The 27,640-nt window shown below is 56.7% G+C and overlaps 2 protein-coding genes across 18 annotated transcripts; both read left to right on the top strand.

The window, feature by feature from the left end:
• The first annotated feature begins 336 nt into the window (after positions 1 to 336).
• LAMB2 (laminin subunit beta 2) lies at positions 337 to 12,662 on the top strand. The gene is made up of 33 exons (XM_047774033.1): positions 337 to 444; positions 537 to 622; positions 740 to 912; positions 998 to 1,133; positions 1,214 to 1,287; positions 1,673 to 1,861; positions 1,950 to 2,013; positions 2,248 to 2,450; positions 2,540 to 2,660; positions 2,998 to 3,186; positions 3,381 to 3,560; positions 3,682 to 3,794; positions 4,044 to 4,123; positions 4,212 to 4,344; positions 4,541 to 4,699; positions 4,777 to 4,904; positions 7,329 to 7,461; positions 7,647 to 7,839; positions 7,916 to 8,059; positions 8,282 to 8,513; positions 8,597 to 8,760; positions 8,842 to 9,066; positions 9,154 to 9,371; positions 9,488 to 9,584; positions 9,674 to 10,046; positions 10,144 to 10,328; positions 10,402 to 10,643; positions 10,723 to 11,071; positions 11,401 to 11,608; positions 11,686 to 11,827; positions 11,911 to 12,087; positions 12,179 to 12,338; positions 12,418 to 12,662. The coding sequence occupies exons 2-33, from the start codon at positions 538 to 540 to the stop codon at positions 12,552 to 12,554; spliced, it is 5,406 nt and encodes a 1,801-aa protein (XP_047629989.1). The 5' UTR covers positions 337 to 444; position 537; the 3' UTR covers positions 12,555 to 12,662.
• A 169-nt stretch (positions 12,663 to 12,831) lies between these two features.
• On the top strand, positions 12,832 to 24,257 carry USP19 (ubiquitin specific peptidase 19). Of its 17 annotated transcripts, none has more exons than XM_047774040.1 (27): positions 12,832 to 13,012; positions 14,514 to 14,773; positions 15,036 to 15,074; positions 15,244 to 15,372; positions 15,459 to 15,592; positions 15,666 to 15,971; positions 16,088 to 16,310; positions 16,435 to 16,591; positions 16,692 to 16,763; positions 16,879 to 16,994; positions 17,097 to 17,317; positions 17,402 to 17,597; positions 17,675 to 17,808; positions 17,902 to 18,060; positions 18,136 to 18,246; positions 18,723 to 18,833; positions 18,915 to 19,016; positions 19,739 to 19,879; positions 19,975 to 20,093; positions 20,321 to 20,458; positions 20,569 to 20,882; positions 20,985 to 21,095; positions 21,184 to 21,400; positions 21,484 to 21,636; positions 21,739 to 21,899; positions 21,980 to 22,158; positions 23,120 to 23,626. In XM_047774040.1, the coding sequence occupies exons 2-27, from the start codon at positions 14,650 to 14,652 to the stop codon at positions 23,345 to 23,347; spliced, it is 4,095 nt and encodes a 1,364-aa protein (XP_047629996.1). In that variant the 5' UTR covers positions 12,832 to 13,012; positions 14,514 to 14,649; the 3' UTR covers positions 23,348 to 23,626. The 17 variants fall into 17 exon arrangements, with proteins under 17 accessions (XP_047629996.1, XP_047630003.1, XP_047630001.1 ...); XM_047774047.1 differs by having other exon boundaries at positions 14,514 to 14,776; positions 15,669 to 15,971; positions 16,088 to 16,304; positions 17,103 to 17,317; XM_047774045.1 differs by having other exon boundaries at positions 14,514 to 14,776; positions 15,669 to 15,971; positions 16,088 to 16,304.
• Positions 24,258 to 27,640: the final 3,383 nt, after the last annotated feature.

The raw sequence follows: 27,640 nt of genomic DNA, 5'->3' as shown, positions 1-27,640 counted from the left end.
CTGGGGCTAAACAGCCTAATTTATGGTGACTTCCACAGCACCAAGAACACTGGAGACAAAGGCTAGTTTCTGTGAGCCACTTGAGGTCTCGAAGATCAGACTCCTTTCCTTTGCTTATGCTATGAGCTCTGCTTGGTGCATCCCTTAACTATATAGGCTCAAAGCCCCAAACGCTTACCTTCCACTGGCTCTGTATAGTCCTGGGCCTGGGAGCACGGTAAAGATTTGCAAGTGAGCAGCCTGTGTTTGGTTTCCGGAGTGAGGGTTTCCAGAGAGGTGGGGGGGCGTTTCTGCACAATGTTGTGCTCCTGCCTGAGATCCGCTCCGTGCTTTGCTTTCTGCCGTGCTTCCCAACTTTACTCAAAGTCGCCGGACTCCCAGCTAGTGGAGGGACCGCTGGACAGACAGAGGACCGAGTGGGGAATCAGCCAAGGACCCACACAGGCAGCATCAGCAAAGGACCCGAAGGGAGGGGGTAGGTGGGCATGGGCCCTAAACCTCTCATGGCCTCTCATCCCGATTCCTTCTCTTTTCAGGATGGAGCGGGCCTCAGGGGAACAAGGGAGGGACCTGCGGGGACAACCTAGGCCCTGGCAGCTTCAACTGGGCCTGCTGCTGAGTGGTGAGAGTGCCTGGTGAAGGCCTGGGTGTGGTGGGATGTGATGGTGGGTGCCAGGATAGCTGGCCCTGAGGCTCCTGGGTGAGAGCACAGCAGAACTGGCTGACCCCCTGTTTCCAGTGCTGACTACCACCCTGGCCCAGGCCCTGGCCCCTGATCTGCCAGGCTGTTCAAGAGGAAGCTGCTACCCTGCCACAGGTGACCTGCTGGTGGGCCGCGCTGACAGATTGACTGCCTCATCCACCTGTGGCTTACATGGTCCCCAGCCCTATTGCATCGTCAGTCACCTGCAGGTGTGGCTGGGGTTAGGGTAGGGGGCTGAGTCATGGTGGGGCTGGCACTGGCTGAGGTACTGACCCTGACCCTGACCCAACCCAGGACGAAAAGAAATGCTTCCTGTGTGACTCTCGGCGCCCCTTCTCTGCTAGAGACAACCCAAACAGCCATCGGATCCAAAATGTAGTTACCAGCTTCGCACCACAGCGCCGGGCTGCCTGGTGGCAGTCAGAGAATGGTGAGGCTGTGGGTGGGGTATGGGTTAGCAGGGCTGCCCATCAGTAGCCTCAAGTCCCTGACCTCCGACTCCTGCCCCAGGTGTCCCCGTGGTCACCATCCAACTGGACCTGGAGGCTGAGTTCCATTTCACGCACCTCATTATGACCTTCAAGGTGCCTGTGTGTCTGGGAGCCTGCTTGAAGCACCCTGCTTGGCTCCCCATTGCCCCTGAACAGAGTCCCAGCTCTTCAACCCAGCCTCCCTGTGCTCATATGCTGTGCTCTAGCTGTCTGGGAGGCTCTTTCATCTTCCACACCTCCTGTTGCCTCCCACCTCCAGGCCTTTGCACGTGCTGCCCCAATCCCAGGCTGGGTCAGGTGCTGCCTCCCTGGGCCCCATGGCCGTTGAGTCTCCCTACTAGAGGTGGCTGCCCTTCCTGGTCCTTGCTTGGCTTCCTTTGGTCACTCCTACCTGACTGTGAGCTGCTTGAGGGCAGAGCTCTTGATGGGCCTGAGCTTGGGTCCTTGGGCCCACTGATCAGCCACGCTCCCCACCCAGACATTTCGTCCTGCTGCGATGCTGGTGGAGCGATCAGCAGACTTTGGACGCACCTGGCACGTGTACCGTTATTTCTCCTATGACTGTGGGGCTGACTTCCCAGGAGTCCCACTGGCGCCCCCACGGCACTGGGATGACGTGGTCTGTGAGTCCCGCTATTCAGAGATTGAGCCATCCACTGAAGGCGAGGTGAGGGCTGGGATCTGGGCTGGGGCAGAAAGCAGGCATGATGGGCCTGAGGCAGGTCTAGCATCTCTATGACTCTCTGCCCATCCAGGTCATATATCGTGTGCTGGACCCTGCCATCCCTATCCCAGACCCCTATAGCCCACGGATCCAGAGTAAGTGTTCCATTCTTTGAGCCTGGCACAGCCCCAGCGTCCGGCTGGTGCCTATTTGGGGCCTCAGTAGCTATTTTGGGTGCTTCCCAGGGCAGGTGCCAAGTCCAATTTAGCTCATATAGCTGTGGACAGGAGGTCTCCCAAGGTGACCTTGGCAGCTTCATCCCCTGGGTGGGCATGGGGCAGCAAGAGCCTATCTGGCCAGCTGGTCCCTAACACTTTCCCCCTGCTTAGACCTGCTAAAGATTACCAACCTACGGGTGAACCTGACACGGCTACACACACTGGGGGACAACCTGCTTGACCCACGGCGGGAGATCCGAGAGAAATACTATTATGCCCTCTACGAGCTGGTTGTGCGTGGCAACTGCTTCTGCTATGGACATGCCTCACAGTGTGCACCTGCCCCTGGGGCACCAGCCCATGCTGAGGGCATGGTGAGGGCCTTCAGCGGGCTGGAGTATGGCCGGGGGCAGGGACAGGCATGGCTGGACAGTGCTGACCACTTGCCTGCCCACACTCCTAGGTTCATGGGGCCTGCATCTGCAAACATAACACTCGTGGCCTCAACTGTGAGCAGTGTCAGGATTTCTATCATGATCTGCCATGGCATCCAGCTGAGGATGGGCACAGTCATGCCTGCAAGAGTGAGTGAGATCCCGGCCCCCATAGCCCCAGAACTCTGTGGCCTTGTTGTGTCCTGGGCCAACCTTAGAGCTGGCTGGTTAAGCCCCTAATGCCTAGGCTGGGTCTGAAGTGTGCCCAGGTCTTGATGTCCCTGGAGACTCCCTCAGCCCTCCTCCACCATCTGCTCTGGTTAGAGGTCCAGTATGATGCCGAAACCTTAAAGTCCCAGAGCCTCTGCTCACAAATTCTGGCCTGTGGCAGGACCCTAAGGTGGTACTGGGGACCCCTAAGCCCCTTACCCTCAGGACATGATCCCTCAAGTGGCCTTTGCCCTGCTCTTCCCCACCTTCTCCCAAGAGTGCGAGTGCCATGGGCATGCCCACAGCTGCCACTTCGACATGGCCATATACTTGGCATCTGGCAATGTGAGCGGAGGTGTGTGTGATGGATGTCAGCACAACACAGCTGGACGCCACTGTGAGCTCTGCCGACCCTTCTTCTACCGTGACCCAACCAAAGACCTGCGAGACCCAGGCGTGTGCCGCTGTAAGGCTGGAATTGGACATGGGAGAGGGTGATCCTGGGATAGGAGCTGAGGTGCCAGGGTCCTGTCCTGGTTGCAGGGATTTGGGGTGGGGGAAAGGGTAGAACTAGGTTGGGAATCTAGGGTGGGGGCTTGGGAGATGACTGCTGCTGGACAAGTTGGCATAGGTTAACCCCATACTCTTTTTTGCCCTCAGCCTGTGATTGTGATCCCATGGGTTCCCAAGATGGTGGTCGCTGTGATCCCCATGATGATCCTGCCCTGGGGCTGGTCTCGGGCCAGTGTCGCTGCAAAGAACATGTGGTGGGCTCTCGCTGCCAGCAATGCCGTGATGGCTTTTTTGGGCTCAGTGCCAGTGACGCTCTAGGCTGCCAGCGTATGTCTTTCCTGTCCTAACTCCTGTGCTGACCTTAACCCTTGAGCTCGTACTCTTGACCCAACTAGACAGGAGCATTGCCACAGCTCCCCAAAGTGCTGATGGGTCTCCTTCCCTGCAGGATGTCAATGTGACACACGGGGCACAGTGCCTGGGGGCACCCCTTGTGACCGCAACAGTGGAGCCTGTTTCTGCAAACGTCTAGTGACTGGACATGGCTGCAACCGCTGCTTGGTGGGACTGGAGGGAGCTGGAGTTCCGCCCTTACCCACAGAGCACAGGGCTGGGGGTGGTGTCTATGCCCCACTGGGTGGGTCCATTGCTGGTTGAGAGGCCTCAGGTCTGGGAGGTCAAGGGTGGGAGCGAGTGGTCTAGGAGCCATGTTTTCCCCAAGAAGTGGTAGAGGCTGAGAGCCATAATTGGATTCCCTGTTGGGCAGCAGGAAGGTCTATTTCTGGCCCCTAGCAATCTCTTCTCCCCTAGCCTGGCCACTGGGGCCTGAGCCACGACCTGCTTGGCTGCCGTCCATGTGACTGCGACATAGGTGGTGCCTTGGATCCCCAGTGAGTGCTGTAGAAGGGGCCCTGGGAGGGATGGGAAAAGATCCTGGGCGGGATGGGGGTCCTTTTTGAGTAATCACGTGCTCCCCAGATGCAACGAAGCCACAGGTCAGTGCCGCTGCCGCCAACACATGGTGGGTCGACGCTGTGAGCAGGTGCAGCCAGGTTACTTCCGGCCCTTCCTTGACCACCTAACTTGGGAGGCTGAGGAAGCCCGAGGGCAGGTAGGGGGGCAGCATTGGAGGGCAGGACATGGATGGTACCGTGGCTGGAGAGGGAGGGTTATGGGTGGTGCCTTGTGTGGGGAGGGTGTCTGCTTTGGGCAGGGCCTCAGCTGGAGAGCTGGGGTTTGGGGACAGGCTGTGGCAGAAGAGGCAGTGCCTTGCCTGAGCCCCCACCCCCAGCTGCAATGTCTCCCAGGTGGTTGATGTGGTGGAGCGTCTGGCAAGCCCTGGGGGGACTCCATCTTGGACTGGCCCAGGCTTTGTTAGGCTACGGGAAGGCCAGGCAATGGAGTTCCTGGTGGCCTCTGTACCAAGAGCTATGGACTATGACGTGTTGCTGCGCTTGGAGCCCCAGGTCAGACTTTGCGACACCTAACCCAGAGCTGACACTTCTGGGTGTGGGAGCATCTCCTCATCATCACATTTCCCCAGGTGCCTGAGCAATGGGCAGAGTTGGAACTGACTGTGCAGCGTCCAGGGCCCATATCTGCCCACAGCCCATGTGGGCACGTGCTGCCCAAGGATGACCACATCCCAGGAACTCTGCAGCCAGGCACCAGGTGAGGACCCTAGCACCTACAACTGTGAGGGGTGGTGGGTCAGCCCTAAGCTCCCTCATTGCATTTGGAAGACTCCACTGTCCATTCATCTGTTTCTTTAAGTGCCTCCTCCTCCTGAGTGCTGTTCGTCAGCTGCCACTGGGCATGGCACTGGTCAGAGGAAGGAAGTAGACAGAGAAAGCCCTGCTCCTTCAGGGGCCCAAGTTCCAGTGGCCAAGGCAGGAATTAATGGCAACTCATCCAGTGTCAGGAGGGTATCAGAGTATTCCGGGCAGGGATGTAACTGGTCCGATTAATGTTTTATTATGTTTGCGGTAGCATTTGTTTCATTTTTCTTTTCTTTTCTTTTTCTTTTTTTTTTTTTTTGTCCTTTGTCATTTAAGGGCTGCACCCACGGCATATGGAGGCTCTCAGACTAGGGGTCCAATCAGAGCTGTAGTTGCTGGCCTACGCCAGAGCCACAGCAACGCGAGATCTGAGCTGCGTCTGCGACCTACACCACAGCTCACGTCAATGCTGGATCCTTATTCCACTGAGTGAGGCCAGGGATAGAACCTGCAATCTCATGGTTCCTAGTCAAAATTGTTTCCACTGCGCCACGATGGGAACTCCAGTATTTGTTTCATGTATCTTTTTTTTTTTTTTTCTCTTTTGACCGCCCCACAGCATATGGAGTTCCTGGGCCAGGGATCAGATCTGAGCCGCAGTTGTGACTTATGCCACAGGTGCAGCAATGCCGGATCCCTAACCCACTGTGCCAGGCTGGGGATCAAACCTCTATCCCAGTGCTCCAGAGATGCAATTGATTCCATTGTGCCACAGTAGGAACTCCTCATATATCTTTATTTCATCACCTTACTTTAAAAAATTTTTTTCCATGTGAAAATAAAAATACGTGGAGTTCCCGTCATGGCAAAGGGGAAACGAATATGACTAGGAACTACAAGGTTGCAGGTTCGATCCCTGGCCTTTCTCAGTGGGTTAAGGATCCGGCATTGCCGTGAGCTATGCTGTAGGTCACAGATGCAGCTCGGAGCTTCGCATTGCTGTGGCTGTGGCATAGGCCAGCAGCTGTAGTTCTGATTAGACCCCTAGCCTGGGAACTTCCATATGCCTTGGGTGCGGCCATAAAATTTTTTTTTAAAATATGAAGAAGCAGAGAAAATGGCATAATGAACCTAGCTGTACCTGTTACAGATATTTAATGAAGACTTCTCTAGTTGCTGAATGGAGAATAGACCTAAAGGGCCAAGGTAGAATCTGAGAGATCTGCTGGTGGTTATTGAGTTAGCTAAGTGACAGGAGATTGGATAGAGATGTAGTAGTTGAGGTGGTGAGAAGAAGTTTCCAGAGAGTTCTAGTGGCAGAGCTGATGGCTTAGACATGTAGGAAAGAAAAAGTGGAAAGATGACTCTAGGGTTTTTGAATAGGGCATCTGGATGGTGTGGGCTCTTTACTGAGATGGAGTCATAGGACGGAGCAGTTCTGAGATGCTTAGACATGGGGGACAAGGCCAGTGGATGGTTGGATTCCTGTGTCTGGAATTACTGGGAGGGCTTAAGTAGGAGATGTAAATTGGGGACTTGCCACAAGAGATGCAGGTCCAGATTAAATGAGGAGAGAAAGGAAGGAGGGCCATAACCGAGCTCCGGGGTAGTCTAGTGTTAGAGGCCAATAGAGAGAGAGGAAAGAGCTAGGGGATGAGGCAAAATCAGGAGTCTGGACAGGATCCCAGAAGCTAAGAGAAGAGTGTCTCAGGAAGGAAGGCACACTGATCGCATCACATGCCACTGAGTGCTGGAGCAGATAAGAATAGAGAAGTGCCTGCTGGGTTTGGCTACATGAAGGTTGGGTGACCTTGGGACAGTCTGTCTCCCTGGCATGTTGGGGCAAAAGCTCCCTAGAGTGGGAGGCTAGAGTGGATTTGGGGCAGGAGAGCAAAAAAATCAGGCAGCAGCCAGAGAGAGATTTAGAGGCTGAATAAAGATTTTTTTTCAGGGGAGATGAGAGAACCTCAGCATGGCTTTGCAGGCTGATGGGAATGATGGCGGGGGGGGGGGGGCGGTGCAGGCAGGTGTGATGCAGTCTAGGTGAAAAGGAGCAGTGATTGGAGGTTGGAGGAAGTGTAAAGAGGTCACTGAGGAAAAATTGGCAAGTTATTGTGCCAGGGAAATGTGAGGTTGCAAGGCTGATGGAATGTTTTCTGCAAGACTGGTCTGCACAGGTGATGATTCCAGTGAAGGCACGTTATGGGAATCTTCTGTACACATTCTGTGTCAGCTCGGGCTGTTCAGCTATCTGGGACCTGGCCCAGCCCTGGTCTCTTTCTTGGCCAGTGCTTTGGTTGTGATATGTGGGGTAGGAGGCCCAAGATGATGGGTATGGAGACCCTGGGTGACCCCATATCTGTCCTCACCTACCCAGGTACATGGTATTTCTCAGACCTGTCTGCCTTGAGCCTGGTGTCTCCTACAAGCTGCATCTCAAGCTAGTGCGAACAGGAGGAAGTGCCCAGCCTGAGGCCCCCTATTCTGGACCCAGCCTACTCATTGACTCGGTGAATAGTTCCCTCTCCCCATACCAACCAAGATGGCAGTTCCTGTGGGATGGATCCTGTAGTGGTGGCTGTAGAGAAGGGGTCTGACAGAAGAGACAGGTCCATAGTAGTGCCGAGCTTAGTGTTCTGGCAGTTCCAATATGGTCCTGGGGCTGAACCTCACTCTTCTTTGCTCATCTCTTAAGCTGGTGCTATTGCCCCGTGTCCTGGTGCTGGAGATGTTTAGTGGGGGTGATGCTGCTTCTCTGGAGCGTCGTGCCACCTTTGAACGCTACCGATGCCATGAGGAGGGTCTGATGCCCAGCAAGACCCCTCCCTCCGAGGCCTGTGACCCACTCCTCATCAGCCTGTCCACCCTGCTCTACAACGGAGCCTTGCGTGAGTGTCTGTGGTGTGGCTGGTGGGGCAGAGGTGTGGAGTTCAGCCTGACCTTCCCTATTCCCTCTCCCCACAGCCTGTCAGTGTGACCCCCAGGGCTCACTGAGCTCTGAGTGCAACCCCCATGGTGGTCAATGCCTGTGCAAACCAGCAGTAGTTGGGCGCCGCTGTAACATCTGTGCCCCTGGCTACTACGGTTTTGGCCCCACAGGCTGTCAAGGTACTCACCTGCCCCTTCATCTCTCCTATTCTCTCCTTCTCCCCACTACCTTTCTCTGTCCTCCCTTTGGCTTGGCTTCTTCCTTCTTCTAACTCTGCTTTGGACCCCCTACTCTCAGCCCTGATCAACTGAAGTTCTCTTCCATTGCCTGACCTTCCACCCTGACTTCACCCTGATTCCCCTCAAACCCCCTCCCTAGCTGAGCCTCTGCCTTGCCCCCAGCTTGCCAGTGTAGCCCTGAGGGGGCACTCAGTGGCCTATGTGAAGCGACTAGTGGGCAGTGCCCCTGCCGAACTGGTGCTTTTGGGCTTCGCTGTGACCGCTGCCAGCGTGGCCAGTGGGGATTCCCTAGCTGCCGGCCCTGTGTCTGCAACGGGCATGCAGACGAATGTGACACCCACACAGGCACTTGTCTGGGCTGCCGTGATCACACAGGGGGTGAACACTGTGAAAGGTGAGCCTGGAGCAGCTGTGAGTGAGCTGGTGGGTGGGCAGGCTGCTCAGGGATGACCCAGATCTTCCTCCTCCTCCCTGCAGATGCATTGCTGGCTTCCACGGGGACCCACGGCTGCCATATGGGGGCCAGTGCCGGCCCTGTCCCTGCCCTGAAGGTCCTGGGAGCCAGCGGCACTTTGCTATTTCCTGCCATCGGGATGGGTACTCCCAGCAGATCGTGTGTCACTGCAGGGCAGGCTACACAGGTGTGTGGGGAAGGTGCCGGCATGGGAGAAGGATGGGCCAGCTGGGCTGAGCACTCACACCTTCCTCCTGACTGTGGGCAGGGCTGCGGTGTGAAGCTTGTGCCCCTGGGCACTTTGGGGACCCATCAAGGCCAGGCGGCCGGTGTCAACCGTGTGAGTGCAATGGGAACATTGACCCCACGGACCCTGATGCCTGTGACCCCCACTCGGGGCAATGCCTGCGCTGCTTACACCACACAGAGGGGCCACACTGTGCCCACTGCAAGCCTGGCTTCCATGGGCAGGCTGCCCGACAGAGCTGTCACCGTGAGTGTGGGTATAGGAGAGGTGGCTGGGGTGGGGCTCCACTGCTCCAGCTCCCCTTGACTGTTGTGCTCATCTTGGCTGGTACAGGCTGCAACTGCAACCTGCTGGGCACAGATCCCCAGCAGTGCCCATCCCCCGACCGGTGCAACTGTGACCAAAGCAGTGGGCAGTGCCCATGCCTCCCCAATGTCCAGGGACCTAGCTGTGACCGCTGTGCCCCCAACTTCTGGAACCTTACCAGTGGCCGTGGCTGCCAGCCCTGTGCCTGCCACCCAAGCCGATCCAGAGGCCCCACCTGCAATGAAGTATGAGACCTTCCTGTCCATCTCTGTGTAGATAGATGGGGGCCAGCTGCCTTCCTCAAGTCTTGAGGGCTCAGCCTCTGATTGAGGCCCTGACCTCTGCCCTGTTCCCACTCTAGTTCACAGGACAGTGCCACTGCCGTACTGGCTTCGGTGGGCGAACATGTTCTGAGTGCCAGGAGCTGCACTGGGGAGACCCTGGTTTGCAGTGCCGTGGTGAGGGAGCTAGCGGGGCCAGGGTGGATGAGGACTTCCCAGGATGCCCCACTGGCACCCTAACTCTGTGGCCTGCCCTTTTCCTGCAGCCTGTGATTGTGACCCTCGTGGGATAGACACACCTCAGTGTCACCGTTCCACAGGCCACTGCAGCTGCCGCCCAGGCGTGTCTGGAGTGCGCTGCGACCAGTGCGCCCGTGGCTTCTCAGGCATCTTTCCTGCTTGCCACCCCTGCCACGCATGCTTCGGGGACTGGGATCGTGTGGTGCAGGACCTGGCTGCCCGTACACGGCGCCTGGAGCAGCGGGTGCAGGAGCTGCAGCAGACGGGTGTGCTGGGTGCCTTTGAGAGCAGCTTCTGGCACATACAGGAGAAGCTGAGCACCGTGCAAGGGATTGTGGGTTCCCGCAATGCCTCAGCTGCCTTTGCTGCGAAGCTCGTGGACGCCACAGAGGAGTTACGGTACAGATGGGGCTGAGGACACATGGTGGGATAGGGCAGAGACCCAATGCACTGGGCTGAAGCCTCTATAAATAACACCTCTCCACCATCCACGCAGTCGTGAAATTGGGGAGGCCACTGAACACCTGACCCAGCTGGAGGCAAAGCTTACAGATGTACAGGATGAGAATTTTAATGCCAACCATGCACTAAGCAGTCTAGAGCGAGACGGGCTTGCACTTAATCTCACGTTGCGGCAGCTTGACCAGCATCTGGACCTGCTCAAGCATTCAAACTTCCTGGGTGAGTTGCTGGCCAACTAGGCAGGTGGATCAGGGTTGACCTTCAGCTGACTGCCTGCCTCTGTCCAACTTAGGTGCCTATGACAGCATCCGCCATGCCCACAGCCTGTCTGCAGAGGCAGAACGTCGTGCCAACACATCGGCCCTGACAGTGCCCAGCCTTGTGAGCCACTCAGCAGGCACCCGGCACCGGACAGAGGTGCTGATGGGTGCCCAGAGGGAGAACTTCAACCGCAAGCACATGGCCAACCAGCAGGCACTGGGCGAGCTCTCTGCCCGTACCCACACCCTGAGCCTGACAGGCATAAATGAACTGGTGAGGTACAAGTGTGGGATGGGACATGTGGGTGTGGATGTTCCTTCCACTGGGCCCTGACTTGTTCTGTGCCTGGCAGGTGTGTGGGTCCCCGGGAGATGCACCCTGTGCTACGAGCCCTTGTGGGGGTGCCGGCTGTCGGGACGAGGATGGGCAGCCTCGCTGTGGGGGCCTCAGCTGCAGTGGAGCAGCAGCCATGGCGGACCTGGCGCTGGGTCGGGCCCGCCACACACAGGCAGAACTGCAGCGGGCACTGGCAGAAGGTGGTGGCATCCTCAGCCAGGTAGCTGAGACCCGTCGGCAGGCAGGCGAGGCACAGCAGCGGGCCCAGGCAGCCCTGGACAAGGCTAATGCTTCCAGGGGACAGGTGGAACAGGCCAACCGGGAACTGCGGGAACTTATCCAGAGTGTGAAGGACTTCCTCAGCCGTGAGCCTCCCTTGTGGCCCAGGCCATGTGGTGTTTCCCCCGTGTTTGTGTTCATATTTGGGTCAGGGCCTGCACTGTACCTGTGTTTGTGACCACAGATGGGCAAGGGCTCAGGATGTCTGGCCCTGAGCCCTTGCCCATATGTAGTCCCCAAGTCCATGACACTGAATCTATGTCCTACGTATAGTCCCTGTCATTGTGATTACATCCCTATGCCTATTAGCAAATCCATACCCCATGTGTGGTCCCTGAGTCTGTACCCCAGGATTGTGTCCCCATGCCTGTGCTGGGGAATCTGTATCTCTAAGCCCTTGCCTGTGTCCCCATAGAGGAGGGGGCTGATCCTGATAGCATTGAGATGGTGGCCACACGAGTGCTAGAGCTCTCCATCCCAGCGTCACCTGAGCGGATCCAGCATCTGGCAGGCGAGATTGCAGAGCGGGTCCGGAGCCTGGCAGATGTGGACACGATCCTAGCACGTACTGTGGGAGATGTGCGTCGAGCGGAGCAGCTACTGAAGGATGCGCAGCGGGCACGGTCTGACCCCAGCCTTGGATCCCATCCTTGACACCTGGTTCTGATACTTGAGGGTCTTGATTACCTCTCTTCCCCAGGAGCCGGGCCGAGGGTGAGAAACAGAAGGCAGAGACGGTACAGGCGGCACTGGAGGAGGCCCAGCGGGCACAGGGTGCTGCTCAGGGTGCCATCCAGGAGGCAATGGTTGACACACAGGATACGGAGCAGACCCTGAACCAGGTGTCGTCTCTCTGGGGCATCAGTGGGGCAAGGTTATGAGCATGCTGCATAGACTTGTTTAACCCTGAACCCACCTGTGGCAGGTGCAGGAGAGGATGTCAGGTGCAGAGCGGGCACTGAGTTCTGCAGATGAGCGGGCTCAGCAACTGGATGGACTCCTAGAGGCTCTGAAATTGAAACGAGCAGGGAATAGCCTGGCAGCCTCTAGTGCTGAAGAAACAGCAGGCAGTGCCCAGGGTCGAGCTCAGGAGGCTGAACAGGTGGGTTGAGGCAGAGCCAGTTGGAAGCAGTGGCGGTAAAGCCTGGGCCTCCACTGGGTCACCACCCTGACTCTGCCCTCTATTTCCTTAGCTGTTGCAGGGCCCACTAGGCGACCAGTACCAGACAGTGAGGGCCCTGGCTGAGCGCAAGGCCCAGGGTGTGCTGGCTGCGCAGGTGCGGGCAGAGCAATTGCGAGATGAAGCTCGGGACTTGCTGCAGGCAGCTCAAGACAAGCTACAGCGGCTGCAAGGTGAGGCTGGCAGCGTGTGGGCGCCAGAGACGTGGGACTCTGAAAGAAGGACCCTTCTGCTGAGACCTGTCTCTCCTAGAGCTGGAAGGCACTTATGAAGAGAATGAGCGGGCGCTGGAGGGCAAAGCAGCTCAGCTGGATGGGTTGGAAGCCAGGATGCGCAGCGTGCTTCAAGCTATCAACTTGCAGGTCCAGATCTACAATACCTGCCAGTGACCCCAGCCCCAGCCCTATCCCAGTCCCAGCCCCGCCCCGCACGCATTACTGCTTGTGCACGGAAAGTCCCTAGCCTGGCCAGGCCCCCAATAAACCAGTGTGAATCGCTGTGTTATCTGGACTCTGATTTGGGGAGGGTGGGATTCTCTGGGCGGAACATAGAGGCCGCCACCAGCCGGGCCCCAGCGAGGCACCGGAGCCCCGCCTCCTCCGTTCGGGCCCGCCCCGGAGCTGCCCGTCGCCGCGTGCCCGCTCCCGCCGGAAGTGCGTCATCGGCTCTGCGTTCAACCTCCCGCGGCCGTAACTAGAAGTCGAAACAAAACAAGCAGCTGAGGCGGTGGCGGCGGCGCCGGGACGGGGGAGGGGCGCGCCGGAACCGGAACCGACCTGACGCCGGAACCGGAACCGAGAGCGGGTTGCCAGGGCCCGAAGAGGGCTGGCGGCGGCGGCCTCGCTCGGTGAGTGGGGCGGGCCGCTGCTTGCCTTTCTCGCCAGAGCCGGGAGGCCGCTACGCGGCCCGGGGCAGCCTGTTCAAGGTCACGGGCCGCACCAGCCTCCACCCCTCGAGCCCTACGGGGTGCCGGGCCCACTGGTGCAGGCGGGGCCGTTACTCTACGCCCGTGACCGGCCTTCGGTCTTGGAGAGGGCTGGCGGCGGGCGAGGGCGGCTTCCTGGAGGAGGTGGTAGTGGTGATGGGCCCAGGGTTCGGAGGCTGGAGCTGGGTTGCAGTCTGGCCGGCGCCGGTCTGTGGTCAGTAATCCCGCGCGGCCTTGGATCTCTAGACAGCCCCTTTCCCTCCTTAATGTCCCAGGAGGAAAGGGGAGGGACGCGATGTTCGCCTGGGGCCTGGGAGCAAAGAGGCGGAGGATGTCTGTCCCTCTGCTCTGGACCTGTCGTCATTGAAGATGCAGCTCACTAGTCCCACATCTGACCCATAGAAGAACATCTTACCCCTCCCCTCATAGCCACAACCCTTGGGAACACAGACTAATCACTATCTGTCCTGCTACTGTCTAAGGCCATGCTTGAGGCTGCTAGGGGTCCTGGTTCCATGGTTCCTTCATCCCCACCTTATCTCGGTTTTGAGAACGTTATTTTGGATGGAGAAACAGCCCAGAACCCACTGGTGGGTTTGTGGGAAATGGGTAGAAGGTCTCAGGCTCAGAGCTTGATAAATGTGTGGACCTGGGAAGGAAGGGTTTCAGTCTCAAACTGGATGCCCGTCCTGCCTTGGTTTTGGGGCAGGATTGCTGCTGAAACGGTAGTGTGACATCTGAATGCACTTTTCACCCTGGCTTTTGCAATTCCCTGTCTGCATGGGACAGCAACTGGAGAGAGAAATCTTTCCAGATGTAGGAGAAAAAAAGAAATAAATGGAGTAATGCATAGAAGCAGGTTCAGAGGAGGGTGGGAACTGGCCGGTGGCAGGTGAGGTGCCTTAATCTCAAGAGCTTGCCTGGTCAGTGGTAGCAGCTGGGCTGGGCCTGTTTTCAGCCAGAGAGCCTTGTCCTCCTGCTGTTTGATTGCCTGTCTCCCTCTTTCCTGCCTTCCTCCTCCACCTCCTACTTCTCGGGTGGTGACTAAGCAGCCAGTGAGAGTGAAGGGAAAGTGAGCACCCTGCTCAGAGCACCAGTCTGTGGGCTGAAGCCATGGCTCCTCTCCAGATTGATGGTGGAGCCTGGTCCCAGGCTGTGGCTGCCTTGACCTGGCGTTTCCTCAGTGAGGCTCCTTTGTGGGTCTTCATGGCAGACCTCCTAGATAGGATGCTCAGCCAGCAGTGGCTGCTCCTTGTGTTTTTTGTTTCCCTCTAGGAATAGTCTGAGAGTATCCAGGGCTAGATCAGGTGATGGAGAGACATTGCTCTGTCGGGTTAGAAGTGTCCCAGGTTGCCAAGCCTTGGGCCTGACCAGGGAGCAAATTTGGGGCCTTGGTAGTGATCACTGGTTTGCTTCTCATTAGGCTGTCAGTTCCTTGCTGGAGGATTTGGCCACAAAGAGTTGCCAAGATAGCTGGGCCAGGAAGAAAGCGCCGTAGCCCTGACCCAGACGCCGTTGCCGACCCTGGGGCACTCTGGCTGTCGACCAAGCGGCTCAAGATGTCTGGAGGGGCCAGCACCACAGGCCCAAGGAGAGGGCCCCTGGGACTGGAAGAGGCCACCAGTAAGAAGAAGCAGAAGGATCGAGCAAACCAGGAGAGCAAGGATGGAGATCCCAGGAGAGGTGGTAGTGTCAATCCCAGAGGGCTCATGACCTTCTGCTCCTCCCTTCCTGTTGAGTGTATGGATTAGAGGTTGGGAGATGACTTTTTTGTTCCTTCTGTCCTGATCTGATGCTGAGAGAAGGACCAATGGCAGGCTGGGTAGAGCCTCAGCTTTGAAGTTGGGGTGCTTGGCTGAGATCCTAAAGGTGGTGTTTGGTGGGTGTTAGAATCTTGGAGGCTTCCCACCTGTCATCCTTTCCCTGTTCTTTCCTTTGTTGTCAGGGTCAGCATCCGCTCCTCAGGAGGAGCATACCAAAGAGGGTGAGTAATGTACAGGCCTTCTGGATGCTAGACTGCTAGGGGAGAGGGGGGGTCATGGGGTTATAGCCCTTGTCTAGAACAATTTTGTCAGGGTTGGTGTCTGGTGCCTTCTTATCCTCATCAGAAGTTCATGGAGACCCTCACAATCTTTTTGGAACTCCTTCTGTAGAGTTGTTGCTGGATTGGAGGCAGAGTTCTGATGAGGTGATTGTCAAGTTGCGTGTGGGAGCTGGTCCCCTGAGGCTGGATGAAGTAGATGCTGCTTTCACGGACACAGACTGTGTGGTGCGGCTTCCAGGTCTGTTCATCTGCTTTGAGCCTAGCAGTAGATTTGAATCCTTGGCTATCTCCTACCCCAGCTCACTGCTTCCACTCTGTCACCAGGTGGTCGGCAGTGGGGTGGTGTTTTCTATGCTGAGATAGATGGTTCCTGTACCAAAGTGCAGGCTCGCAAAGGTGGCCTCCTGCAGCTCTCACTGCCCAAGAAGGTGCCTATGCTCATGTGGCCCTCTCTCCTGGTAAGTTCCAGAGCAAGGTAAGGCAGGGATACTCACTGTAGTTGACCAAGTCTGACTGCTGTATCTTTGGCAGAAGAAACCTCTAGGGACCCAGGAGTTGGTGCCAGGGCTGCGGTGCCAGGAGAATGGGCAGGAAGCATCTCCCATTGCCTCGGAGCCAGGCCCTGAGCCCCGCCGGGCTAAGCAGGAGGCCCGGAACCAGAAGCGGGCCCAGGGCCGTGGTGAGGCAGGCACAGGGGCTGGCCCTGGGGCCCAGGCAGGCCCCAGCGCCAAGAGAGCTGTGCATCTCCGCAGAGGGCCAGAAGGGGAAGGGTCCAGAGATGGCCCTGGACCCCGGGGTGATGCCCCCCCTTTCCTGGCTGAGCCGGCAGCCACCCAGGTGAGATTGGCGTGCCTGCTTGGAAGTTGTTAGACAAGAGGAAAGGGTGTGGACTGCAGTGGGTAGCCACCAGCCAGACCCAGGGCTGATTCTGCAAACAATCTTGCCGTAAATAGGCTGAGGCTGAGGAACAGCTCCGTGTACCACCACTGAACCCCCAGACCTGCCTCCTGGGCTCAGAGGAGGATCTAGAACTTTTGACAGGAGAGAAGGCAGTGTCCGCCAGGAATGATCCAGTGTCCCCAGCCATGGCCCGGAGCAGAGACCCCGAGAAAGGTGACCGTTCCAAAGAGGAGATGGCAGTGGCAGCAGATGCTGCAACCTTGGTGGATGGTAAAGGTGGGGCTGGGGCCCAGCAGGCCGAGCTTTAGGTTGGGTTGCAAGGTTGGTGGGTGGGTAGGGAGTAGAATAGGAATAGTCTGGAACCTGTCCTGGGTGGTGCTGAGCTGTGGTCTCAACGTAGAGCCTGAGTCCATGGTGAACCTGGCATTTGTCAAGAATGACTCCTATGAGAAGGGGCCGGACTCAGTGGTGGTGCACGTGTACGTGAAGGAAATCCGCAGGGACACCTCTCGAGTGCTTTTCCGCGAGCAGGACTTCACGCTTATCTTCCAGACCAGGTGGGTGGGCGGGAAGACTCATGGGGCAGACAGTGTGCTTCAGGCAGGTCAGGGTGTCTCATGCTCTTTTTCTTGCCCTGGCCCTGCTGTGCTTCTGCAGGGATGGAAACTTCCTGAGACTGCACCCGGGCTGCGGGCCCCACACCACCTTCCGTTGGCAGGTGAAGCTCAGGTGGGTGGTGCCCAGCTCCACCACTGTGCCTGTCTCACCCTGGGCTCCATTACCCTGGCCTGTCTAGCCTGATACTCCCTCCACCTAGGTTCCTGAGTTTAGCCTTTTCCCGCAGGAACCTGATCGAGCCAGAGCAATGCACCTTCTGCTTCACGGCCTCTCGCATTGACATCTGCCTCCATAAGCGGCAGAGTCAGCGCTGGGGGGGCTTGGAGGCCCCAGCTGCACGAGGTCTGCACACGAGCTCCCTTCATCACCCAGTCCTCATGACCCAGATCCCCACCCCCTGCCACATGCTGCTAACCACCAGCCCCCCCATTCCCCCTTTTTAAGGTGCAGTGGGTGGTGCAAAGGTTGCCGTGCCGACAGGTCCAACCCCTCTGGATTCAACCCCCCCGGGAAGTGCCCCCCACCCCTTGACAGGCCAGGAAGAGGCCCGGGGTGTGGAGAAGGAGAAGCCCAAGGCTCGATCTGAGGACACAGGCTTAGATGGTGTGGCAGCCCGCACCCCCATGGAGCATGTAACCCCAAAGCCAGAGCCACACCTAGCATCGGTGAGAATCCCGGCATGGGGAAGCCCAAGGATGAAGACTAGAGAGCCTCAGGGCTGCTCTCTCATGCCCCTCTTGCTCCCACAGCCCAAGCCCACGTGTATGGTGCCTCCAATGCCCCATAGCCCAGTGAGTGGAGATAGTGTGGAGGAAGAGGAGGAGGAAGAGAAGAAGGTGTGTCTGCCAGGCTTCACTGGCCTTGTCAATCTAGGCAACACCTGCTTCATGAACAGCGTCATTCAGTCTCTGTCCAATACTCGGGAACTGCGGGACTTCTTCCATGGTGAGCGCAGGGTCTGGAGCCCTGGGGATAGGGGATACCTTCCCCTGCTCACACCTCTACTTGGTTGCTGTCCCTAGACCGCTCCTTTGAGGCCGAGATCAACTATAACAACCCACTCGGGACTGGTGGGCGTCTGGCCATCGGTTTTGCTGTGCTGCTCCGGGCACTGTGGAAGGGAACCCACCATGCCTTCCAGCCCTCCAAGTTGAAGGTGATCTGTGGCTGGAAGGGGCGGGAAGGGTCAGCCAGCGAGGGGCACGCTGGGTGCTGGGGCTCCATGCTCATATCTTGCCCCTGCATCCAGGCCATTGTGGCGAGCAAAGCCAGCCAGTTCACAGGCTATGCACAGCATGATGCCCAGGAGTTCATGGCTTTCCTGCTGGATGGGCTGCACGAGGACTTGAACCGAATTCAGAATAAGCCCTACACAGAGACTGTGGACTCAGACGGGCGCCCTGATGAGGTCAGGGTTGGGGGTGGAGGTGGATATGTCTCCTAGTCCCCAGGTCTCCTTGGTCCTCACCACTCTGCTCCTCAGGTGGTAGCTGAGGAAGCCTGGCAGCGGCACAAGATGAGGAATGATTCTTTCATCGTGGACCTATTTCAGGGCCAATACAAGTCGAAGCTGGTGTGCCCTGTGTGTGCGAAGGTGTGATGGGTTCCCCTAGAAAGAGACCCCCTGGCTTGACCTAGCTAGCCTGATCAGACTGGAGTCAGAGGCACGTGCACTTTTAAGTGCTGCAGGGCAGAATTTGGGTGAAGGTGCTGAGGGGGAGGCCTTAGGCCCTGTGTGGGCTGCAGAGGCCAGGCTGGGTGAGTTTCCGCCCTGTGAGGGTGAGGTGAGTTGGGGTGGGGTATGGGTAAGATTGCAAAGGCACATGAGGTACAGATGGGGGGAAAATTGATAAAGTGGATTGGTCGAGCAGGGCCTCAAGTGTCAAAAACTCAGATTGTTCTTTCTTCATGGCTCTCATGGTCCATGTAGCATTCTCAAGCCTGACAATTTGCTAGTTGGCTCCGAGGCCCTGAGAGCCATCCAGGGGCCTGGATGGGGCTCTCAGAAAACATGAGCATCCTGCCACCCACCCTCTTTGCGGCCACTCAGTGGCCCCTGTGCATTTGCAGGTCTCCATCACTTTTGACCCATTCCTGTACCTGCCGGTGCCCTTGCCGCAGAAGCAGAAGGTTCTCCCTGTCTTCTATTTTGCGCGGGAGCCCCATAGCAAGCCCATCAAGGTGAGAAGTAAGCCTGTACTTCTGGGTTATCCCAGAGACCCTGGTCTGCCTTCCCCATGGACTCTACTCTTGTCACCCCAGTTTCTGGTGAGCATCAGCAAGGAGAACTCCAGTGCGAGTGAAGTGTTGGACTCCCTCTCTCAGAGTGTCCACGTGAAGCCTGAGAACCTGCGTCTGGCTGAGGTGCGTCCCTCCTTCCCAGGCTCTTATGCATATGGACACGTCTGTATCCACAATATGTGGATGTGCATGTGTGGTCATTTGCATCTGTAATGTACACGCAAATGTACGTGTGACTGCACAGAAGCAGTGTGTTATTGGTTGTGGCCTTGAAACCAGGCATTTGGGCTATGTGACCAAGGTGCCCTCAGTTCCCAGCCATCTAGATTTATTCCCCCTTTTCGTGTAGGCCCCCAGCTGCTCCTCATTCTTCAAAGGAGCTTGAGCTGTAGGACTAGCATTCTCCCAGCTATGGCTCTCTCTCCATTCTGTTTCTCCTTCCTATTTTCCCCAGAGTTTCTAGCCTGCAGTCCAGCAGTGTCCCTTTCCTCACAGGGGTAGAGGTAGGGAGCAACCTCCACGAATGCGGCCCCTCCACAGTAACCATGATGCGGTCTCAACAGGGCCCACTGGTTGACAGCAGGGTAGAGGCCCTTGGTGTGGAAAGCTGGTGTGCTTGATACCTGCCCCAGTCTTGGTCTGTGAGGTTCTGTGACTCTCTAGGCTCCTGATTCCATTGGGCACTGAGGCTGGTGCCAGCAGAGGCATATGCTTCTCTGGGACCACAATCTCCACACCTCCCCTCAAAGACCCAAGATCAAAGCCAGGCCTTGTTTTTGTGCTTTGGGAAAGCATAAGGGAAAGGGCTTGTCCTCACATAGGATCTGTGTGTTTTCTGTCTCAAGGTTATTAAGAATCGCTTCCACCGTGTGTTCTTGCCCTCCCACTCACTGGACACTGTGTCCCCTTCTGACACGCTCCTCTGCTTTGAGCTGCTGTCCCCAGAGTTGGCTAAGGAGCGGGTGGTGGTGCTTGAGGTGCAACAGGTGAGTGGGGGCTAACCTGTTGGCACAGGGCCCTGATGAGGGAGGGGAGCAGCCTCACCTGGCCTGGCCTTGCTGAGCCAGACGACCCACCCTAGCGCCCCCAGGTGCCCAGCATCCCTATCTCCAAGTGTGCAGCCTGCCAGCGGAAGCAGCAGTCAGAGGATGAGAAGCTGAAGCGCTGTACCCGGTGCTACCGTGTGGGCTACTGCAACCAGTGAGGACCCTTGTGGCTTACCCCCTTCCTGCCTGCCCTCCCCTCCACCACATGCCACCCTATCTCTTCTCTGCATTAAGATGCATATGTTTTAAGCCCTCTACCTGCCAACCCACTCTGCCAGGCCGTGGGGGAGGCAGGGTTGCCATACCCAGTTTCCAGGGCCTGAGGCTAAACCTAGTGTAGAGGTGGGGCTCAGGCCCTATTCTTTCCCCTCCCTTCTCCAGGCTCTGTCAGAAAACCCACTGGCCTGATCACAAGAGCCTCTGCCGCCCTGAGAACATTGGCTACCCCTTCCTGGTCAGTGTACCTGCCTCACGGCTCACTTATGCCCGTCTTGCTCAGCTGCTAGAGGGCTATGCCCGGTAGGTGCCAGTGGTTGGATTAGGTTGGGGTAGCTGGGGGGCAGGGGTGGAGGGCAGAGGTGCCAGATGGGCTGGTCTGGATTCTTACTTGCATTGCTACCTGTTGCCAGGTACTCTGTGAGTGTGTTCCAGCCACCCTTCCAGCCTGGCCGCATGGCCTTGGAGTCCCAGGGCCCTGGCTGCACCACAATGCTGTCCACTAGCTCCCTGGAGGCTGGGGACAGTGAGAGGGACCCTGTTCAGCCTCCTGAACTTCAGTTGGTGACCCCTGTGGCTGAAGGGGATACAGGGGTCCCCCGGGCATGGGCATCCCCTGATCGGGGCCCTGCGCCCAGTACCAGTGGAGTTTCTTCTGAGATGCTGGCCAGTGTGTCTGCTGAAGTTGGCTCCTTGCCTGCTGGTGAGAGGGTGTCCCGGCCTGAAGGTAAAAGTCTGATGAAAGGCTTTGGTGGGATAGAGGAAGTTGGGGGAAGCTTTTTTAGACCCTGGTAGACAGGGAAGCTCTGATTATCGTGTTCTTTCACAGCTGCCGTGCCCGGATACCAACACCCAAGTGAAGCCATGAATGCCCACACACCCCAGTTCTTTATCTATAAAATTGATGCATCCAACCGAGAACAGCGGCTAGAGGACAAAGGTATCTGAGGCTGTGGCAGGAAGCCCTGGGGTGGCTTGAGCTGCCTGCTTTCCACAGCTGCCTGACTCCCTGCCCTGCCCATTTCTAGGCGATAACCCCCTAGAGCTGGGTGAGGATTGCAGTCTGGCTCTAGTCTGGCGGAACAACGAGCGCCTGCAGGAGTTCGTGTTGGTAGCCTCCAAGGAGCTGGAATGTGCTGAGGACCCAGGCTCTGCTGGTGAGGCTGCCCGTGCTGGCCACTTCACTCTGGACCAGTGCCTGAACCTCTTCACGCGGCCTGAGGTGCTGGCACCTGAGGAGGCTTGGTGAGGACAGGGCAGCAGGCAGGTAGTGGGGCAGGGTGGAGTGGAGATCTGCTGGTCTTGACCCCGCCTCTGTCCCCTGCCAGGTACTGCCCGCAGTGCAAACAGCACCGTGAGGCCTCTAAGCAGCTGTTGCTGTGGCGCCTGCCGAATGTGCTCATTGTCCAGCTCAAGCGCTTCTCCTTTCGCAGCTTCATCTGGCGTGACAAGATCAACGACTTGGTGGAGTTCCCTGTTCGGTGAGCAGTGGCCCCTGGTGACTACAGTCAGGGCACGGGGGCTAAGGTAGGCATCCAGGGTACCTGTTGACTGTCTCAACCACTCTCTGGCTGGCACCGCAGGAACCTGGACCTGAGCAAGTTCTGCATCGGTCAGAAAGAGGAGCAGCTGCCCAGCTACGACCTGTATGCTGTCATCAACCACTACGGAGGCATGATTGGTGGTCACTACACTGCTTGCGCACGCCTGCCCAATGACCGCAGCAGCCAGCGCAGCGACGTGGGTGAGGGCACACGCAGTCAGCAGAATAGATGGTAGGGGTGGTGGTACAGCTGTGTTTACACTCTTCCCACCTCACTGTAGGCTGGCGCTTGTTTGATGACAGCACGGTGACAACGGTAGACGAGAGCCAGGTCGTGACGCGTTATGCCTATGTACTCTTCTACCGCCGGCGGAACTCTCCTGTGGAGAGGCCCCCCCGGGCAGGTCACTCTGAGCACCACCCCGACCTAGGCCCTGCAGCTGAGTCTGCTGCCAGCCAGGTGAGGCATGGGGAGGCTTCGCAGGCTAGTGGGGCCCAACTCACAGATGGAAGGGGTGGGGCACAGCCTTCTCTCCTCCAGCCCTAGGCCCCTGGAGCCTTGGGATTTTTAAGAGTCGCAGACAGGGTTCCCTTATGCCAAAGCCTTAGCCAGAGCGATGCTCAGGCTGTAGGGACACTCACAGAGGTATATACGCACCAACACGCTGTCATTGATTGGTGTGTGCTTAGGCACCCACTTAGCACAGGGCAGGTAGCTGCTCCAAACTTCCCTGGGTGCGGTGCCATGACCAGACTGTACCTGATACTCTCCAGCTTTCCTTCTGCACGCTCCCCACATGCTAGCCCACAGACCCTCACTTGTGATCGTCCCTGTGTTCTGATGTGCATCAGGACAGGGCCTATTCACCGGGCCACTGCCTAGTGTGGCCATCTCCCTGAGGTGAGCGTCTGTCCCCGCTGAGCCTTTGGGGTCTTCTGTCTCTCTTACTGACATGGGATGCCACAGGCCCTGTTGGTGGGCACCGCTGAATCTCTTTTCTGGACTGGTCTCCTCCTTGCTGTCCTGTTCTCCTTGCAGAAGACAGTGGTCAGGATCTGGACGTAGGTGGGAGGGAGCCAGGTTATCCTGGCGTTGGCAGCTCTGGGAAACCTGGGCTAGAAAACTGACCAGCTATCCCCCACCCCCATGGGGAAATTGCATGTTGATTGGGGAGCTTCTCAAGGCCAAAATGCTGTCAAGTTTCACCTCCTGAGGTGCTCTCAGCCTAGACATCCCTGCACATGGCCCAATTGGTTCCTGCCTGCCCACCTCTCTGCTTCTTGACCTGGGATGTGTAGGGAGTTAGTGCCAGTTACCTTGGGCAGGACTGTCATGGCCAGGGGTCTTGGGGACACTGGGTCCCTCTACCACTACCCCCCTCCCCACCCTGGGTGCTGATAGCCGTTTCCGCACACCATAGGCTTCCCGGATTTGGCAGGAGCTGGAGGCCGAGGAGGAGCCAGTACCTGAGGGGCCTGTGCCCCTGGGTCCCTGGGGGCCCCAAGAATGGGTGGGCCCTCCGCCACGTGGCCCTACCACACCAGATGAGGGCTGCCTCCGGTACTTTGTTCTGGGCACCGTGGCAGCTTTGGTGGCCCTCGTGCTCAACGTGTTCTATCCTCTGGTATCCCAGAGTCCCTGGAGATGAGGTCGCCTGCAGGCAGCTGTCAGGAGCTGGCCCACTACCTGCCTGCCAGGCCATGCCTGTCTCTGTGGTGGGGACCAACTCTGGGCTTGGGCCTCAGTGTGTGTATCTAAGGGGAGAGGGTGGGGATCATGGCTCCTGCAGGGGCAGAGCATCCTAGGGTGGGTATCCTGTCTTCCTGTCCATTCGTTGTGCTGCTCCTTCCCTTGGTGTGGGGCTTAGCCCTGCCCAAGCAGCTTCCTGTATTTAAAGTGTTAATAAAGCGAGACTGTTCAGGTCCAATCTTGTCTCTCTGTCTCAAACGCCGCTGCTGTCTGCGCCTGCCTTGGGACCCTCCCTTGGGTGCCAGGGCTCCAAGCCAGCACCCCCGGGATGCCAGGCGGCATACTGGGCAGCCCCCAACCCCTGTCCTCATATTCTGTTGCAGGGACTAGGCCCTGGCCAGGCCCCCGAGGTGGCCCCCACGCGGACAGCCCCTGAACGCTTCGCCCCCCCTGTGGACCGCCCAGCCCCTACCTACAGCAACATGGAGGAGGTCGATTAGCAGGTCCCTGGCTGGTGGGGGGGGCTGGGTTTGGGGGACCCCCCCAGAGGGCCAGCTCTTTGCTGCTTCTCCTTCTCTAACCCTGAGGACACTGGTTTCATCAATGGGGAGTTGGGGGGTATAATTTGAGGGTGGAAACGTCACAGGTTGGGTGAGCCTCTTGTCAACTTGCCCCCCCTCAACTAATGGACCTTGGCTTCTCTAGCCACCCCCAGTGCTGCGTGATTTGATTCTCAGTTGTACCTTCAATTCTCTCTGACTCATTATAAACGTTATAATTTTATTCTAAAAAATTGTATTTTTTTTTTCATTTTGGAAGTGATTGCTGCTGTTTAAATATATTTTAAAAATAAATGACAAATAAGCAGACTCAGTCACTGTAATGCACCAGGTGCTGTGGCCACCTCCCCTCCCACCATCAGCTCTGTGTGTGTGCGTGTGTGTGTGTGTGTGTGTGTGTGTGTGTGTATCTCAGTATGCTTAAAGACCCTGAAAGTGCCCTGGTCTGAGGAGACATGGTGCGTTTCCACCTCAGGACCTTTGGGTTCTGAAGCCCCCCAGTGCCATCAGCTCTTTGGAGCCTGACTGTTGCCCTTTGATCCCGTTGGTTCTTGGTCCCACATGGAGGCAGCTGTGGTTGGCAACATTGTCAATACCTCACACCCAAGGTGTGGAGTGCATCTCATGAAACTCCAGAAGCTGACAGCCTGTGGTCAAAGGTATAGACATTTGTACTTGACAGACAGCGGGTCAGGAAAGACTTTGGGAAACAGGACATGCTTGGGGATAGGGGGAATTCTCTTTCTCTTTTTTTGTTCTCAGGTCCTTCTTTGCTATAGTTTGAACACCATCTGGATCCTTTGTGAGGATAGAGCAGGAAAAAAACTAGGGGAGGAGACCCTTTTCCAAAAGGACAGGCAGAGAGGATCAAAGCTAATTTTGGCTGGGTTTCCGTTCTTGCCAGGGCGTTTTCCCCCTTAGAATCCCTGAACTTTTGGCTTCTGGCAGCTGCCCCAGGCTGTTTATCTGCGGTGGGTCTACAGGCTTGTCCAGGCTTGGGGCTCCTGTGCTCCTGCACATATACAGGAAGGGCAAGTCTTGTGAGGAGCCTCCTTGCTACTCCTTGTAGATAATGCTATCCCCTCTTCTCTTCAACTGCTTGAGGTTAGGAGTGGGCATCTCCATGAAGCAGGTATTCAAGTAATCCAGAAAGAGTGTAAGGCAGAGGTGGCACAGTGTCCTGACATCCCTATAGTCCTCCCCTGACTGCAAGCATGTGAGACCAGTCTTACAAAAAGCTTAGCATGTGGGCCCTGCTAGTACCCCTCAGGCTTGGCTGGAGTTAGGCGTGGTAGTGAGCAGAAGGAGCTCCTGGAGAAAGCTAGCCCTGTGACCAATGTTGGTTTTTTCGTATTAGGACAGCAGCCGTGTGGGGTTGCTGGCCATGGAGAAGAGCTTGGAGAACTGTGTGTGAAGCCTTGCAGTAATGGTAGAATTGCCAAGCTGGCCATTGGCACTGGCATATTGCTGGAAGGCCTGTTAGGCATGGGCTGCAGCCCCCTGTGTCTGGCTCCTGGGGTCTGCATGTGCTGTATGCACTGATTGAAGGGCTCTGTCCAGTCTTGACCATAGCCCTGCTGCTGCTGAACCTGTCACATGAATTACTCTTCTGTGGCATCTGCAGAAGGCTGCTGTGGCCCTTAGTACTGCTGCTTCTGTGCTATGAGCCTATGCCACAGGGACTTGTCCATAGGCCTGGCTGCTAGACCCTTCCTCTTCCCATGCCACAGCTGGGCCTTGCTGACTGCTGCCCGGCTTTTCTCCTTTTTTTTTTTTTTTTTTTTTTTACCCCCCATGCCTGTGTTATGTGGAAGCTCCCAGGCCAAGGACTGAAACTGAGCCACAGCAGTAACCCGAGTCATAGCAATGACAACACAAAGTCCTTAGGTGCTAGGCCACCATTTGAACTGCCTCTTTGTATACTTTTTCTTGAATTTTGCTGAAGTAGTTCCAGAGGCTTATGCAAGCAAGCCAATCCCATGGGGCAGGACCCATAAAATTTCATGGTTCGCTCTGTGCAAGTCAAAGGGCTCCAGTGGACTGGCTGACCTGCTACTGCTACTACTCCTGTTTAATGCCTGCTCCTGGCCTTGGCTGGGCATCAGACGGGGGCCAAGCGGGCATGGTGGAAGGGGGGCAAGACACAGGATTGGATCTGGATACTGATGCAGTGTGTGGCCCTGGGCAGAACCTGGCATGTAGTCATTATGTGGAGCTCAAAAATAGATTTGCTCATTAGTGGAATATGGCCACAAACCAGGAAATATTATGGTCAGGATCATGCCCAGTACTTGAAGGTCCAGGAGTTTTAGGGTCACTGAGGCCTTTAGGAGCCTGTGTTTCCATCCCAAATTTGGGGAACTTACCATCCCACCATCAACAGCTCCAGTTCTATAAGAAAATAGATTGGGGACTTCTCATTGTGGCTCATTGGTAATGAGCCTGACTTATCCATGAGGATGTGGGTTTGATCCCCAGCCCAGCTCAGTTGGTTAAGGATCCAGCGTTACCATGGGCTGTGGTGTGGGTTGCAGATGCACCTACGATCCCACATTGTTGTGGCTGTGGCTGTGGCGCAGACCAGCATCTACAGCTCTGATTCCACCCCTAGCCTGGGAAATTACATATGGCATGGGTGCAGCCCTAAAAAAAAAAAAAAAACAAAAAAAAACACAGGTTGTACGTTCAGTTTTAGCCTGATGATTCCCACCCAGCAGGCCCTTAAGGGCCAAAGAGAGACTAGGGAGAACCCCAAGCATATCATCATAACAATTCTACCTTCTCTGTCCCACCCTATTGAATAAAATATCCTGTCAAATACTTGCATATGGATTTTAAGGTCTAATCTGCTTGTAGTTTTCCTATATTTGCATGCTTCGGTAAGAAGAGTAAGTATGGGGGTTCCCATAGTGGCTCAGTGGTTAACGAACCCGACTAGCATTCATGAGGACGTGGGCTCAAGCCCTGGCCCAGCTCAGCGGGTTAAGGATCTGGCCTTGCTGTGAGCTGTGGTGTAGACTGCAGATGTGGCTCGGATCCCATGTTGCAGTGGCTTTGGCGTACACGCAGCTGCAGCTCCGATTTGACCCCTAGCCTGGGAACCTCCGTGTGCCGCGGGTGCGATCCTAAAACAGACCAAAAAAAAAAAAAAAAAGTAAGTATGGCAGGAGATTTTAAGCCAAATCATCACAGAACTCATGCAAGGTCCTTCCTGGCCCCAAACCTTCCCTTTCCTGGTTAGGGGTGTGTGGGGGTGTGGGTGTGTGTGTGTGTGTGTGCGCGCTCGCGTGCAGGTGGAGCTGGAAAAGTGCCAAGACTTTTGGGGAGCATCCATGTGCCATTTCAGACGTCTGTTCTGGAGTCTTGACCGGATTTCCCGGGCTTCATTTTGTTCAGTTGTTTCTGTGATAACTCCAAAGTGTGACGTCAGAAACACGACCTACATTGACATTTGTTTCCAAAAACAAAACTGGGATGGTCCCAAGTTTTCCGGGGCTGAAGGAGAAAAGATGAAGCGTAAAATTACCATGACTATGTCTGCCTCCTGCCCTGGTGCTGAACACCTTCGCTCCAGGTTTGGAACAAATCACCTCTAAAGTACCGCCGCTCACTATCCCTTTTAGAGACCTGAAGCACGAAGACGGAAGTAAAGCGGCGGGAGAGGCCGCCCTCTGCCCTTTAAATGTCACTGA

The sequence above is a fragment of the Phacochoerus africanus genome, chromosome 1, assembly GCF_016906955.1.
Source record: "Phacochoerus africanus isolate WHEZ1 chromosome 1, ROS_Pafr_v1, whole genome shotgun sequence".
Lineage (NCBI taxonomy): Eukaryota > Metazoa > Chordata > Mammalia > Artiodactyla > Suidae > Phacochoerus > Phacochoerus africanus.
Note: the sequence above shows the minus strand (reverse complement) of the source record. Positions and strands in the feature narration are given on the sequence as shown.

Coding starts and splice junctions, on each gene's coding strand:
- LAMB2 (XM_047774033.1), top strand. CDS start 538: ATGGAGCGGGCCTCAGGGGAACAAGGGAGGGACCTGCGGGGACAACCT. Junction 7,462..7,646: donor CCAGCCTACTCATTGACTCG/GTGAATAGTTCC, acceptor TCATCTCTTAAG/CTGGTGCTATTGCCCCGTGT. Junction 8,060..8,281: donor TGGCCCCACAGGCTGTCAAG/GTACTCACCTGC, acceptor CCTTGCCCCCAG/CTTGCCAGTGTAGCCCTGAG.
- USP19 (XM_047774039.1), top strand. CDS start 14,650: ATGTCTGGAGGGGCCAGCACCACAGGCCCAAGGAGAGGGCCCCTGGGA. Junction 15,972..16,087: donor CTGAGCCGGCAGCCACCCAG/GTGAGATTGGCG, acceptor TGCCGTAAATAG/GCTGAGGCTGAGGAACAGCT. Junction 18,834..18,914: donor CCCATAGCAAGCCCATCAAG/GTGAGAAGTAAG, acceptor TTGTCACCCCAG/TTTCTGGTGAGCATCAGCAA.